At 44.5% G+C, this 15,638-nt stretch overlaps 1 protein-coding gene across 1 annotated transcript in view; it reads left to right on the top strand.

Annotated features, from left to right (window-relative positions):
• The first annotated feature begins 403 nt into the window (after positions 1–403).
• Positions 404–15,638, top strand: part of RPAP1 (RNA polymerase II associated protein 1) — a 126,595-nt gene continuing 111,360 nt past the window's right edge. The window contains exons 1-3 of the mRNA XM_073609591.1: positions 404–495; positions 5,578–5,785; positions 8,967–9,115. Of these exons, the coding sequence (XP_073465692.1) occupies positions 5,599–5,785; positions 8,967–9,115 (336 nt within the window). The 5' untranslated portion in view covers positions 404–495; positions 5,578–5,598. The remainder of the gene's footprint in view (positions 496–5,577; positions 5,786–8,966; positions 9,116–15,638) is intronic.

Raw genomic sequence — 15,638 nt, 5'->3', positions numbered from 1 at the left:
TACCAACAAAAGAAAGCTCTATTTGTGGGAAAAAAGGACATAAAATTGATTTTGGGTACAGCATTGCATGACCGTGCAATTGTCAGTTAAAGTAACGCAGTGCCGCATTGGCAAAAAATGCCCTGTTGGTCAGAAAGGGGGGTAAATCTTCCGGAGCTCAAGTGGTTAAATTATAAAAATCAGACTTAAAAAAAGTTCCTCTCAAAGGCAAGCTTTTAATAAAGTGACACCCCTCTATATTTAATTTAAATTCTCTGTAGTCACCATTTTCTAGCAGAAGCCTAACAAGATAAAGCACGGGCTACACATATTATATCTTCCGTCTACTGCACACGCCTAAATCCCCTAACAACCATTGTCTGTCAGGCATGCGCAGACTACCTCAATCTCCAGTGCTGACAGCCGGAAGTGGCTTGCGTTCCACCTAGAGGAAGTGAGGTCGGATACAATGTCAAGCCGGAAGTGTGGCGCATGTGGAGTCGATCTGTGGGATTGGTGAGTGGAGTTGTGCATTCTGAATGAAGCTGAATAAGGGAGAAGTAACAGATCTCTGAAGGATTTCATAGTTAGAACGAATATGTGAAGAACTATGAGTGTGTCTGTGAACCGGAGAGAGAGTGTATAGGGCTGGGTTCAATGTACATTCAGTATTATTATGAGTCAGTGTGTGAGGAGAGGATTTAATCTCTGGGATTGTTATCTTGTTCAGTTATATTTCATAAAATCCAGTTCTATGTGTCCCTCCTCAGTGTACCCCACAATATACCTCAGGGCGGGGGAGGGGACACAGAATGTTCTTACATTATTATACATCTAAAGGGCTACGGTTTAACCACTTGCCCTCCGGAAGGTTTACCCCCTTAATGACCAGGCCATTTTCTTGCGATACGGCACTGCGTTACTTTAACTGACGCGGTACCCAAATAAAATTTATGTCATATTTTCCCCAGCAAATAGAGATTTCTTTTGGTGATATTTGATCACCTCTGCGCTTTTTATGTTTTATGCTATAAACGAAAAAAAAAAAGACTGACAGTTTGGGAAAAAACTTCTTTTTTTTTTTTTTTTTTTTTTTACTTTGAGTGTTTTTTTTATTTTCTAAAAAAATTTGAAAAAGAAAATCGAATTTCTTCATCAGTTTAGGCCAATGTGTATTCTGCTACATATTTTTGGTAAAAAAAATAATAATAAAAATGAAATCCCAATAAGCGTATATTGATTTTGCGCAAAATTTATAGCGTCTACAAACTATGAGATATTTCTATTTATTTTTTACTAGTAATGGCGGCAATTAGCAACTTATAGCAGGACTGCGACGGCCATTCTGCCACTTTTTGGGGACCGATGACACTAATACAGTGATCAGTGCTAAAAATATGCACTGTCACTGTACTAATGACACTGACTGGGAAGGGCGGCGCAGCTCTAATTGCGGGAGGGTGTCATATGACGCCCTCGCCTTTCTGGCCCACCAGGGCACGCGCGCCTGCCCGCCGTGTCACTGGGGACCCGATGCGCATGCCCGGCGGCCGCGATGACTGCCGGGCACCCGCGATTGCTCGGTAACACAGCAGGACCGTGGATCTGTGTGTGTAAACACACATATCTACATCCTGTCAGGTGAGAGAAGACCGATGGTGTGCTCTCAGTACAGAGGAACACCGATCGGTCTCCTCCCCTTGTGAGCCCCCTCCCCTTACAGTTAGAATTACTCCCTAGGAACATAATTAACCCCTCGATCGCCCCCCCCCCCCCAGTGTTAACCCCTTCCCTGCCAGTCACATTTATACAGTAATCAATGCATTTTTATAGCACGGATCGCTGTATAAATGTGAATGGTCCCCAAAAATGTGTCAAAAGTGTCCGATATATCTGCCGCAATATCGCAGTCACGATAAAAATCGCAGATCACCGCCATTACTAGTAAAAAAAAAAAAAAAAAAATTAAAAAAATGCTATAAATCTATCCCGTATTTTGTAGACGCTATAACTTTTGTGCAAACCAATCAATATACGCTTATTGGGATTTTTAACAAAAATATGTAGAAGAATACGTATCAGCCCAAACTGAAGAAAAAAATTGGATATTTATTATAGCAAAAAGTAAAATATATTGTGTTTTTTTTTCAAACTTGTCACTATTCTTTTGTTTATAGTGCAAAAAATAAAAACCCCAGAGGTGATCAAATACCACCAAAAGAAAGCTCTATTTGTGGGGAAAAAATGATAACACTTTCATATGGGTACAGTGTAGCATGACCGCGCAATTGTCATTGAAAGTGTGACAGCGCTGAAAGCTGAAAATGGCCTGGGCAGGAAGGAGGTGAAAGTGCCCATTATTGAGGTGGTTAAAAAAAAAAAAAAAAGGAAATGCAGCGGCGGTTTTACTGAAAATATCATTTAGACAATGACATTAATAACTGCAGAACAGGTGCCTTTAAAATAATATATATATGTGAGTGGAACTCCGCTTTAACAAAATTCATCCCTTCCCCCTCCTTTCAGAACGGTGAGCTGCCTTGTTTACATAGGCAGATCGCAGTTCTGTGTCTCTGCCTGACAATCGGCGGGTGCCGGAGGACATCGAGTATCCAGCACCCAGCCGGCGGCATGCATGCACGCCTCCTACCTGGAAATGTCGGATGACACACACATATATATTACACACACATGTGATCCAGCCCACAGGTGCCACCCTGTAGCAGTAAAACTGCTATAGGGCGGACCTGAAGCAGGTAAATATGTGTCATGGCACAAAACGAATGTGTAAAAATAAAATAAAACCACATAAAAAGATAGTGACGTCTTATGTCTAGTCTAAGCCTTATAGTAGAGGAAAACTCTTACTGACTTTGAGCTCGAGCACTGAATATCATAAACACTTGCCATGTTTTAAAGGCTAACTTTTAAGGGAAAAATAATAAATGCACATGATTTTGCTGAAAAAAATTGTATTTATTATTTTCTGTACAGGAGCCTGCAGAGCATTGCACCCATGATCAGTAAATGGGGGGCTCCTGCAGACAAACCCTCCAGATTTCTGCTCATGCCTCTGTGCGGGCTGGCAGTAAGAAAGCTGAAGAACTTGTGAATGAACTATGAGTGTGTTGATCAGCGCGCTCGTAGCCCATTGACAACTACAGGTCAGTCTGCCGCAGAAGGAACTTGTAGTTTACTCATTCACAGATTTCTGCCGAGACCCGCACAGTCATGCCTGTTTTAAATGTGACATGGAGGGAGGAACCCCTACCCACTGTCACAGGGATGGGAGTGCTGGTAAATGTTACACGTTACACCCTAAATATGGGTGTAACATGTTCCAAAGGTGGACTTAGCCTTAAATAAAATACTGTTTTCACCTTTTATTTCTTTAACCTACTTTGTCAGATCTCAGTGCTGCTAATCTCTTGCAGCTCCTTTGCAGACACTGCCTGTCTACATGCACAGCAATGGCGGCTTCATGGCATTTTTCAGGGCAGGTATCCTGATGGTAACAACAGGGGACTGTGGCTGTGTAATGTGTGCTGAAATGGCCACTTTTTTTTGTTGTTGTTTCAGATAGTTTGTGGAAGGATTACAGCCCCTGTCAGATAGTTACATCTATCTGGCACTCCATTAGAGAGGCTTACCTCCACTTCTTGCCCTGCTGACAGGAAGCAAGGATAAATCTACCACAGCAGTTTTGGCTGGACATACAGTTTAAGGCCCCTTTCACACAGGCGGTCCAGTTGGGTCTGTCCTGTCCGTTATTCAGGTGGACCCAATTGGACCCTCCATTGTCCTCTCTGGAGTGGAAACTTGTATCCATTTACACCCAACTACCTCCGATCTAGCAAAAACAAATAGAAGGGGATCTGTTTCCTTTGGATTCAATCGAAGGGCAGTCAAATGTAAACAGACAGCCGGTTAATTTACATCCCATAGAGCAGGATGGGCTGTTTCCATGTCTGCTCTACATAAGCGCAGTGGACACGGACTTGTCCCAACTGCTCAGCAGGGCTTCAGCGGACAGATTCCCCACTGAGAAAAATGGATGTAGCCCGTGTGAAAGGGGCCTACCTCCTGACATGGTCCATTTGTCTCAGGTTGCAGTGTTTACATATTTTAAGAATGAATGACTGGAAATGGGCTGGTTTCACACAGGCTTTGTCCATAGTCCACATTCACCTGCTCAGCAGGGCATCTCCCTGAGCAGGCGGATGACAGGTCCGTGTCTACTCCACTATGCAGAGCAGACACGGACACAGCCCTGCTGTTCTCTATAGGGCTGTCAGATGGAAACAGATCACCTGTCTATTTCCATCCGACTATCATCCGATCCGCTGTTTTTAGCGGACAGAATCGGATTGAATCGTATCGGATGCTGATGGGTGTCAGCAGACACATGTCCGCTGACATCCTCCGCTCCATAGAGAGCAATAGATGGTCTGATCAGGTTTGCCTGAAAAACTGATAAGCGGACCTGATTGGAAAGCCCGTGTGAAACCAGCCATATAGTAGACCTCCAGCCCAGACTTTTTCTCATTTGGCTAGCATGGTGAAGAGATAAAATCTGTTGGGCTTTATTGCTGTCTGTATCCTTGCAAGGGAAATTTTCCATTACTTTCTTTTGTAGTGACACATTAGAAAGTAAGGAAATATTCTCAGTGAGCCCAGAAATCGGCAACAGATAACCTGTCCAAGATTTTGACCCTTTACTGCTCTGTTATAAAAAAAAAAAAAACTTCTATTATTGTGTGTCTCCCTTTATTTCCTAGTGACACAGGATGTGAAGGGGAAAAAATGGAACTCTCAATAGGGATACACTACACCAAGCTACACCAACTGAAAAGGGTTAGATCCTGAATTCGGTTATTAGTACTGTCTGTGTCTTCCTGTCCAGGTGACAGCTGCACTTCTCATCACTTGTCCTGCAGCCACAGGGACAGGAAGTGAGGTGAAATCTCCCCAATGGAGGTATTCACAACTAATAAGAGATATTTTGGCTAAAGTTATATCTTCTCATGCTTTGCAAATATTAACCCAATACTTATTAAAGTGGATGTAAACCCGATTCATGAAGTTTAAGCTGGGCACATATATCTGTAGTGTTTTCTTATCTCCCTTCAAAGCACTTAGGCCCGTAGCTTTGTCCTGCTCCGTCCTTCTGTTATTAGCCTGATAACTTTTGAAAAGCTCTCTGAGACAGGAGATAGACGTGTGTGTTGGGGGAGGTTGTATAAATAGATTAGCAGACTGCTAAACTATTCACAGGCAACCTCAGCATGTGTGGGGAGGGGGTATGTGCCTTTCCTCCAATCAGCTGTTTCACAGTGTCTAGTAATAATCCCCTCCTACAGATGAATCAGGAAGCGAAAATTCTAACAGGACGTGCACTTTCTAAGCAGTGTATCAAGATGAAGACAGCAGATATACAAGTAAAACTTATGTAGGGGGATTTGTTTCATACTTGTGTATCATCTGAGGCCGTTCACTTCACTGGGTATATGGAGGGTTTACATCCACTTTAACTTTGAGTTCTAATGAACTAATTTTTGTAGTTGCGATGATGTTCAGCCCACCTTTGTTTTGTACTAGACATCCTGAAAGAAGATTAAGATGTTGTCGCGGCCTAAGCCTGGAGAGTCAGAAGACGATCTCTTAAACTTCCAGAGTCAGTTTCTTGCTGCTGGTGGTTCTGCAGCTGCAAAGGTCGTGAGAAAAGCCGATAAGAGGAAAGGGTCTGAGAACACAAGCATAGAGGCTAGTGGGGAAACGGAGGAAAGAGATGTCGTGTCTATAGGAGGTACAGATGTGTGTCCTGTAAATTCACAGTGCCCCTGTTATTTTACTTATTTGTCCGTTAAAGCAAACCTGTCATGAGGGAAATATGGCTTCTTTTGCTTACCCTCTTTTGAAAATGCTAGTCGCCTAGATTTGTCCAGTTTCAGTACTTTGAGTTCCTGACATGTAACAAGTATGCAAATCAGGGAGGTCATAGAAAATTAATAAATTCTTATTTGCATACTTGTTATCCCCTTCCCGCTGACCGTACGCATATGTGCGTACTCGGCTTTCCGGGGGTTATACCGGAATGATGCCCGCAGCTGCAGGCATCATCCCGGTACCGTTGTTTTGAGCGGGCGATCGGCTACCTGTATATAAAAACCGATGCGGCTAAAAGCCGCTCGGCTGTTATACCGGAGGAGCGGGAGGGGACATCCCCCCCCTCCCGCCGCCTCCCGCCGCTCTTACTGGGACTCCCGTGTGATCGGTAGGCCCGGTGTCCAATCGGCTGCCTCCGGCGGCTGTGGGCGGGCTGGAACGAAGCTGTGGGCGGCTTTGTTCCAGCCTTCTCAATGTAAACGCAGAAGCGACCTCATGACGTCACTTCCCGTTTACTCGGCTGCCAATGGCGCCGAATTTAAAAAGATACACAGTATTCAGAATCGCCGTTTTCGGCGATCTGAATACTTTGAAGTGCAGAGGAGGGATCGGGGGTCTTTTAGACCCCCGATCCCTCCATAAAGAGTACCTGTCACCACCTATTACTGTCACAAGGGATGTTTACATTCCTTGTGACAGCAATAAAAGTAAAAAAAAAAAACATTTTGTTTTAAAACACAATTTATAAGTCTAAAAATAAATAAAAAAAAAAAAAAAAAATTTTTTTAAAGCGCCCCTGTCCCCGCAAGCTCGCGCAGCGAAGAAAACGCATACGGAAGTAGCGCCCGCATATGTAAATGGTGTTCAAATCACACATGTGAGGTATCGCCGCGATCGACAGAGCGAGAGCAATAATTCTAGCCCTAGACCTCCTCTGTAACTCTAACCTGGTAACCGTAAAAAAATTTTAAGCGTCGCCTATGGAAATTCATAGCTACCATGGTTTGTCGCCATTCCACGAGTGCGTGCAATTATAAAGCGTGACATGTTTGGTATCTATTTACTCGGCGTAACATCATCTTTCACATTATACAAAAAAATTGGGGTAACTTTACTGTTTGGATTTTTTAAAATTCATGGAAGTGTGCCTTTTCCAAAAATTTGCGTTTAAAACACCGCTGCACAAATACCGTGTGATATAAAATATTGCAACAATCTCCATTTTATTCTCTAGATTCTCTGCTAAAAAATATATATATAATGTTTGGGGGTTCTAAGTAATTTTCTAGCAAAAGATATGGATTTTAACTTGTAAACACCCAATTTCAAAAATAGGCTTAGTCATGAAAGTGTTAAATCAATGACCACCAGAAGATCAATATGACAGCCAGGTGATTCGTTTTGTGACGAAAAGGAGGAGAAGAGGACAGCAATGGCAGGTTCCACATTTCTGTCTTTCCAGGTGTACCTAAAGCTAATCTGCCACTAGCTCAAAAAATGTAAAGTGTGACGCCTTGCTGCATGCTGTATTTTCACAAGCTGGCTGTTATGCCACTACTGTGCTGGTAGTTGGACCCACAGAGAGCAGTCGTGGACCATGCATCTGACACAGTCATAATTGTCTGATACCAAAGGGGGGCCATACTACCGCGGGAGAATGAAGACTGAAGTCACCACCTGCTGGGGAAATTCGTTTTATTCATTGTGATTGTTTGTTTTTTTTTTGACTGACGATTGGGTTGCTTGAAAGCAGCCCTTCACCAAAAAACAAGGTCATTGTTGTGTCATGCCTTACTGTGTGTTTTAAAGAGGCTGCCAAAGCACAGATATGGACTAAAAAACAGGCATGAATTATTATTTCTGATGCAGTGTTATGTGTTGTGGTGCGCTGGAATTCAAAATGAATTAGAAATGAATGGCACTTCTGCGTACTAACGCATGCAACACACATTACTACAACACACTGCATTGCAAAATTGTGTTTTAGCCTTACACATTAGGCCCCCCTCTCCTTTTAATAAATTGCAACATCCCATGAGAAGAGGTTGCTGCATTGTGCTGCAGCGTCTTTTTGTGAGATTTTGGGATATTCAGCATTCCCTGGGATCTAGCCAAAAATATCATGAAATCACTCTTCCCTGTCATGTGGAAGCCAGGGTAAGGTAAATATTTCTACTCAATTTTATTTACCCTTCAAACTACAATTTATTATGGATGTTAATTGTTAGTGCAAGCTTCACGTTAACCTTTTTTTCCCCAAGTATGCATTTCACCTGTTTATTTAATTGAGTTTTCATAATATTTTCATTTTGCTTTTGAGTACATTTCCTACTAGATTGTTTGTTTATTTTTAAAATAGGCTATTTTTTTTATAGATCATGAATATTGTCCCTTATAAAAAAAATCAAGTGTTTAATTATTACTCTATTAAATGTAATCTGTTTCCATGATATGGAAACCTATGGCCTTGTTCACATAGAATTTTTTTTGTTGTTGCTGAAAGCGGTAGTAAACCGCTGCAGAATTAAACAAAAAAAAAAAACACTTGTAAGACAATGGCATAATGTGCTAGTATGCATCACATACTAGCACATTATGAAGCACTTACCTTAGAACGAAGCCCTTCCGGTGGTGCCCAGTCACCGCTGAGAGGGCTGACACCTTTCCCCCGGCCTTTCTTCTGCGTTCGCCGGCTTCGGCACTGTGAGTGGCAAGAGTCACGATGACGTCACTCCCACACGTGCTTGTGGGAGCCCTAGTTTCTGGCAAGAAGCTCTGAAGGTCCAGCACGGTATGCCGGGCCTTCAGAGTGCATGCGCTGGTGACATCAGCGGCTGCACGCAGGGTGAATATCTCCTGAAGGGTGCACATTTAGGAGATATTCATTTTACCTACAGGTAAGCCTTATTATAGACTTATCTGTAGGTAAAAAATAACAAAGCGGGCTTTACCACCCGTTTTAAAATATATAATTTGCATTAGTATCAGTTGAGTTGCCATATTATGGTATTAAAATGGAAGAAAAGTCTAACTAGCTTTTGGATAAATAAGATTACTAAAATGCATGCAAAAAACATCCTCCAATATTTGTTTTGTTTCAGGTTTCCCTGACTTGCCTCCAATTCTAACACCAGGACCATCCAAAAAGTCAAAAGTTGCTGGAACACGAGTTCATTTTGCTGAAGAAGATCCAGAAGATATATTGGAAAGACATGACCATCATATCACTACAGTTATCTCAAAAATCATTGTGAGTTTTTTTTTTTTTTTCCACCTCCTTTAAGTGTTTGTATTATGTTAGTGTTAGTTTATTCTACTGAAGTTAACTCAGTAATGACCTTTCACAATGGCTTTCAGTCTGGTCCTGCCTCGTTTACATGGGCGCTCTACAGAATTCACCCATGCGAGGGCCGCGTTCCCCATGCAGGCTGTTCATGTCAGTTGGGAAGCAACAGCTGCACAAACAGCCATGCAGATGTGCGTCTCTAAACTCCAACAGTGTGCATTCAGGTCATGCATTTACATGGCTGTATCCAAGCAGCCACTGCATCCCTATTGACTTGAATAGGACTGCCTACACAGGGATGCACAGATCGCCTGTGCATCCCCATGCGGGCAAATTCGGCCCGTGCATGGGTGTATGCTGCAGTACACTTTTATGAACGAGGCCTTGAACAGATTTGATCAGATGTAAATGAATGTCTATTTACGTCTGTTCCACTTATGTCCATTTTTTGGTGGCTAGCAGATATGGCAAAACTCTAGGCGCTCAATGCACCAAAAGGTGTAAGTCAGCTCAGTTTAAATGGAATAAAAAGCATGAAAAACATGCAATCACGCAACGCTAAGATGTGGCTGCAGCCTTAAAGGCTAACTCCAGCCGTGTGTGTGTGTATATATAAAATATATATATATATAATCAATTTATTTATTACTGTGCAAATGTTAGGCAGTTGTGTAAAAATGTTGTAAATGAAGAATGCTTTCAGAAATAGAAGTGCTAATAGTTTTGTTTTTTTACTCAATTACCAAAATGGAAAGTAAATAAAGAGAAGAGAAATTAAAATCAATATTCAATTCTTCAATACTTTTTTGCCTTCATAACAACATCAATTCTTCAGTTATTTAAGGTACATTTGCACACAGTTTTTGAAGGAACTCAGCATGTAGGTTGTTCCAAACAACTTGGAGAAGTAACCACAGATTATCTGTGGATGTCGGCTGCCTCATATCCTCTAATTCCAGACAAATTCAATGATGTTGAGATCAGGGCTCTGTGGGGGGCAAACCACTACTTCCAGGACTCCTTTTTCTTCTTTAATGTGGAAGCAAACTCTCCCTACACAACTTTATCGTATTGTAATCCTCGTAAAATAAACACTCATAGTCGCTGCATATAACTGTCTCCTTACTTGTTTTGTTGTAATATGTCCCGTTTTGATTAAGGATGTCACTGGCGCATGCGCTTTTCCTTCCCTTGATTGACGGCAAGCTCTGTGTGCCATCCGTCCATTGACAGGATGCCATGAATGGGATTTCCTTTTTCTGTGACACAGCCATTTAAACTCACGAGATTGCAGTGTTTTCTAGCTTCCTGGTACTCCCCGGGTGACCGTGTGACATCACATGGGGGGGATAAACCTTGGCAGTTGTGCTGCATCCTAGAGCGGTGATCAGCTGAAGCAGGACTGACAGGCACACATACCTAGAACAGCTAAGCATGATTCTATGATTCAGCAAACTCGGCTTTGAGCGGCGGTTGTCATAGTAATGTTGGATCGAGAACGAGGCTTACACGATTGTGCCTGCGCAAGATTGCGGCGAAGGGAAACGTGAAAGAGCGTAAATCAGACACCGAAACAGACTCAGAAAATAGTACTGAAGATGGCGCCGCCTTATCTCGGAAGACAACATTTTTCAAAGTTTAAAAAAAAGTAAAACTAATATTCGATTGTGGCTGGATTCTAACAAGTGATTAGAACAAAATAGATGAAAATCACCTTAAGGATTGCAGGGTTTACTCCCTCTGTAAACTGAAGATAGTTGACATTGGCTGTATGTTTGGGGTCATTGCCCTTCTGCAGAATAAATTTGCATAGGAAGTGAAAACAAGGCTAAGCGACTCAACTATGCATCTTTTTAGAGAGCTGGACCCTGCATATTAGAAAATGGTTTTTCTAGCCTAATTTCTAGCTGGGTGCTTTACAGGGCCAGAACTCTGGATCCCCCTATTCGTAGGGGGCCCCAGTCTCTGACGGTTTTTTCAAACGGAGCCGACCGTGAGAGGCGAAGATTGGGTCTGTACAACAAACCCTGCGGCTGGATAAGGTAAGGGAGATTCCACAGAATTTTTAAATTCTAGTAGGTTTCTCCTTTAAGGTAAATTCATGCTATGCCTATTGTGACCACCGGGGGCTGACAAGAGCACAAACCTTCTCATGCTGATGTCTGTCTCAAGTGTTCGACGCTGCACAAACTCCTCCGGCCGGCTCCAGGTAGGATGGATGGGGGGCTCTCCTCAGGGATATCTCCCCCCAGACTAGGGTGGGCCGCAGGTGATCTGTAAGGCGGTTTGACACAGCATTTTCACCGCTGGCGCGGCCGCCGCCGTTTGCACAGGGCGGGCCCATCACTACCGGCCTCTCTCCCTCCTCCCCCTCCCCCAGCCTCCCCCATGTTGGTTCAGAAGGGTTGGCTAGCGCGGGAAGCGGTAGAGGGGGGGCGCAGCGTCAGCACAGCGTGCTCAGACGCCCACAGGACCGGCTGCAGGCTATTAAAGGCACTGATTGCAGGTGCACTAAGCCTTCTGGAGGGACACAGAGCTGACGGTCGCATGTAAGGTGGGACACAGGCATTCTCCTAGGCAGCATTTACTAAAGTAACACCAGACTGGGCATTGGGTAGCACAGCTTTTAGCCAGACTACATCGCTCAGCAGTCAGTGTTCATCTTGTGATACCTCCACCTTGTTGCTTTGCACTATGGGTAGAAGAGGTTCAAGCACCCCAAGAACCAGAGACTCTAGGGGATCTCGTTCAGGTTCTGAGGGCCCCCTGTCTGCAGCATCCTCCCCCCCTGAGGGGCCAGGGACGGCTAGCCAGAGAGAGCCGTCGGGGTCAGGGGCTATACCTGCTTCTGGCACTTCAGCCCCTGTATACATTACACAGGAGGTTTTTTCCTCAGCCATTAATGGTTTAGAGGAAAGATTAATGGCCGTGATTACGTCTTCACTCAGTGCAAGAAAACGCACTAGGCCTTCCTCTGTTCCCCAAGACCCTCAGGAAGAGGAGCTCTGGGATAAAGGAGAGGAATCCCTTTCAGAGGATCGGGATGGGACGGATGATTCCTCTTCGGAGAAATCATGTGAAGAGGGACCCTCTGCGACTTCCCAAGAGGAGAAAGTCTTAGTGCAGATCCTTACTGGATTGGTCTGCTCCACATTTAAGTTGCCCATATCTGAATCAGTTAAAAGAGTCCTCTTCTTCTTTAGGGTCACTGAAACCTCCTCAAACAGCACAAGCTTTTCCTGTTCATAATTTACTTGAAAAGCTCCTTTATGCTGAGTGGGATCACCCAGATAAACGTTTTTTTCCGCCGAAAAAGTTTTCAACACTTTATCCTATGGAAGAAAAGTTTATGAAAATGTGGGGAGTACCGGCCATTGATGCCGCCATTTCCTCCTTAAATAATAGTCTGACTTGTCTTGTAGACAATGCTCAGATGCTCAGGGATCCTGTGGATAAAAAGATGGAATCCCTATTGAAGGATGTTTTCTCCTTAGCAGGCTCAGTGGCTCAACCTGCAGTAGCAGCGATTGGAGTCTGTCAATACCTAAGAGACCATGTTAAGCAGGTCATCAAGGTTTTACCTGAACAGCAGGCTCAGGGGTTGGCTAACCTTCCAGCGGCCTTATGTTATGTTGTTGACGCCATCAGAGATTCTATCATGCAAACCTCTCGTCTGTCGCTGGGGTTAGTGCATATACGTAGAATCCTTTGGTTGAAAAGTTGGTCAGCCGAAGCACCATGTAAGAAGCTCCTGGCTGGGTTTCCATTTCGTGGTGAAAGGTTGTTTGGAAAGGACTTGGATAACTATATCAAGAGAATCTCTTGTGGGAAAAGCACTCTCTTACCTGTTAAGAAGAAGAGTAAGCATCTCTCTTTCAAACGGACTCTTTCCCCAGCGCCGGGGGCTTCAGCCTCCAGGCAGTCTCGACGGTCTCCTCCGTCTGAGTCCAGAGACAAGAGTCAACCCCAGGGACAAAAGAAGTCCTGGGGGAAGAAGCCTACTAGGCAAAACACTAAGACCTCTGCATGAGGGGGCGCCCCCGCTCGCTCAAGTGGGGGAAGACTGCGACAGTTCTCAGGGCTCTGGCAGGAGGATTTCCAGGACAGATGGGTAATCTCCACGGTATCCTTAGGGTACAAGCTGGAGTTTCAGGAATTTCCTTCTCCTCGTTTCCTCAGGTCAAGTGTCCCCAGAGATCCAGAGAAAGAGCAGTCGTTCCTTCTAGCGTTAGAGCGACTTTTGTCGCAGGAGGTCATTATGGTAGTTCCCGCGAAGGATCAAGGATTGGGCTTCTATTCCAACCTTTTTACGGTGCAAAACCAAATGGGGATGTCAGACCCATTTTGGATTTAAGGGATCTGAACCGATTCCTAAGGATTCAATCCTTCCGCATGGAATCAATTCGGACTGTAGTCTCCACCCTGCAGGGAGGAGAATTTCTGGCATCGATAGACATCAGAGATGCATGTCTGCATGTGCCCATTTTTCCTGCTCATCAGAAGTTTCTGCGCTTCGAGATAGGAGGGCGCCATTTCCAGTTTTTGGCTCTGCCTTTTGGGATAGCCACTGCACCTCGAGTGTTCACAAAGGTCTTGGCTCCTCCTCTGGCCAGATTAAGGGCTCAGGGTATAGCTTTCATAGCATACCTAGACGACCTGCTCCTGATAGACTGGTCGGTAGCCTCCTTGAACGGGAACTTGAGGACCACAGTCAGGTATCTGGAACACCTAGGTTGGATCCTCAACCTAGAAAAATCTTTCCTAAAACCAGTAAGAAGACTGGAGTATTTGGGTCTGATCATAGATACCAGCCAGGAGAAAGTATTTCTACCTCAGGCAAAGATCACTGCTTTAAGGGAGCTGATCCTGGCAGTCAGGACCAAGAAGGGTCCCTCTGTCCGCCTTTGTATGAGGCTGCTGGAAATAGGGTGTCTTCGTTCGAAGCGGTTCCCTATGCTCAGTTCCATTCAAGACTACTGCAGCACAGTATTCTGTCGGCCTGGAACAAGAAGGTTCAGGCATTAGACCTTCCGATGCACCTGTCTCATGCGGTGCGTCAGAGCCTCAATTGGTGGCTCATACTCAAAAATCTGCAGAAGGGAAAATCCTTTCTGCCGGTTACCTGGACGGTGGTAACAACAGATGCCAGTCTGTCGGATTGGGGAGCAGTTCTGGAACAGTCTGCGGTTCAGGGGGTATGGTCCAAGACCGAGAGGACCTTACCCACCCACATTCTGGAGATCCGGGCGGTATATCTTGCCCTAAAGACCTGGACTATCAAGCTACAGGGTTGCCCGGTCAGGATCCAGTCCGACAATGCCACAGCAGTGGCTTATGTCAATCATCAGGGAGGCACCAGGAGCCGAGCTGCTCAAAAGGAGGTGAACCAGATCTTAGTCTGGGTAGAGAAGCATGTGCCATGCATATCGGCAGTCTTTATTCCGGGGATAGAGAACTGGCAGGCGGACTATTTAAGTCGTCAGCAGTTACTTCCAGGGGAATGGTCTCTGCATCCTGATGTCTTTTGGGCCATATGCCAAAGATGGGGGTTCCAGATGTAGATCTCTTTGCATCCCAATTCAACAAAAAGATAGACAGATTTGTGGCAAGGACAAAAGATCCTCTTGCACGCGGGACGGATACGTTGGTGATTCCGTGGCATTGGTTCTCACTGATTTATGCATTCCCGCCTATTCTGCTACTGCCACGACTCCTTCGCAGGATCAGGCAGGAAAGGAAGTCAGTACTTCTGGTGGCCCCTGCTTCGCCCAGAAGGACGTGGTATGCGGAAATAGTAAGGATGACGGTGGGTTCCCCGTGGACACTACCGGTACGCCCAGACCTGTTATCTCAAGGTCCAGTGTTCCATCCTGCTTTACAAACGCTAAATTTGATGGTTTGGCTATTGAGACCCACGTTCTGAAGAGTCGTGGGCTTTCAGGTCCTGTGATATCTACCTTGATCAATGCAAGGAAGCCAGCTTCCAGAATGATTTATCATAGAGTCTGGAAATATCTTATATATCTTATATATCTTGGTGTGAATCCAGGGGTTGGCATCCCAGAAAATATATGATTGGTAGAATTCTTGATTTTCTACAATTGGGATTAGAGATGAAGCTGGCCTTGAGTACCATCAAGGGCCAGGTCTCGGCCTTATCAGTATTATTTCAACGGCCACTTGCTTCGCATTCTTTGGTCCGAAACTTTATGCAGGGGGTGACGCGTCTTAATCCTCCGGTTAAGGCGACCCTAAACCCCTGGGACTTGAACTTGGTGCTGTCTGTGTTACAGAAACAGCCTTTTGAACCAATACGTCAGATTCCTTTTGTCTTGCTGACAAGGAAGTTAATTTTTCTGGTGGCCATCTCTTCTGCTAGAAGAGTATCAGAATTAGCAGCTCTTTCCTGTAAAGAGCCTTATTTGATTGTACACAAGGATAGAGTGGTACTACGCCCTCATCCTAGTTTTTTACCGAAGGTGGTTTC

The sequence above is a fragment of the Aquarana catesbeiana genome, linkage group LG13, assembly GCF_042186555.1.
Source record: "Aquarana catesbeiana isolate 2022-GZ linkage group LG13, ASM4218655v1, whole genome shotgun sequence".
In the NCBI taxonomy this organism is placed as follows: Eukaryota; Metazoa; Chordata; class Amphibia; order Anura; family Ranidae; genus Aquarana; species Aquarana catesbeiana.
This window is presented reverse-complemented; position numbering and strand designations above follow the sequence as displayed.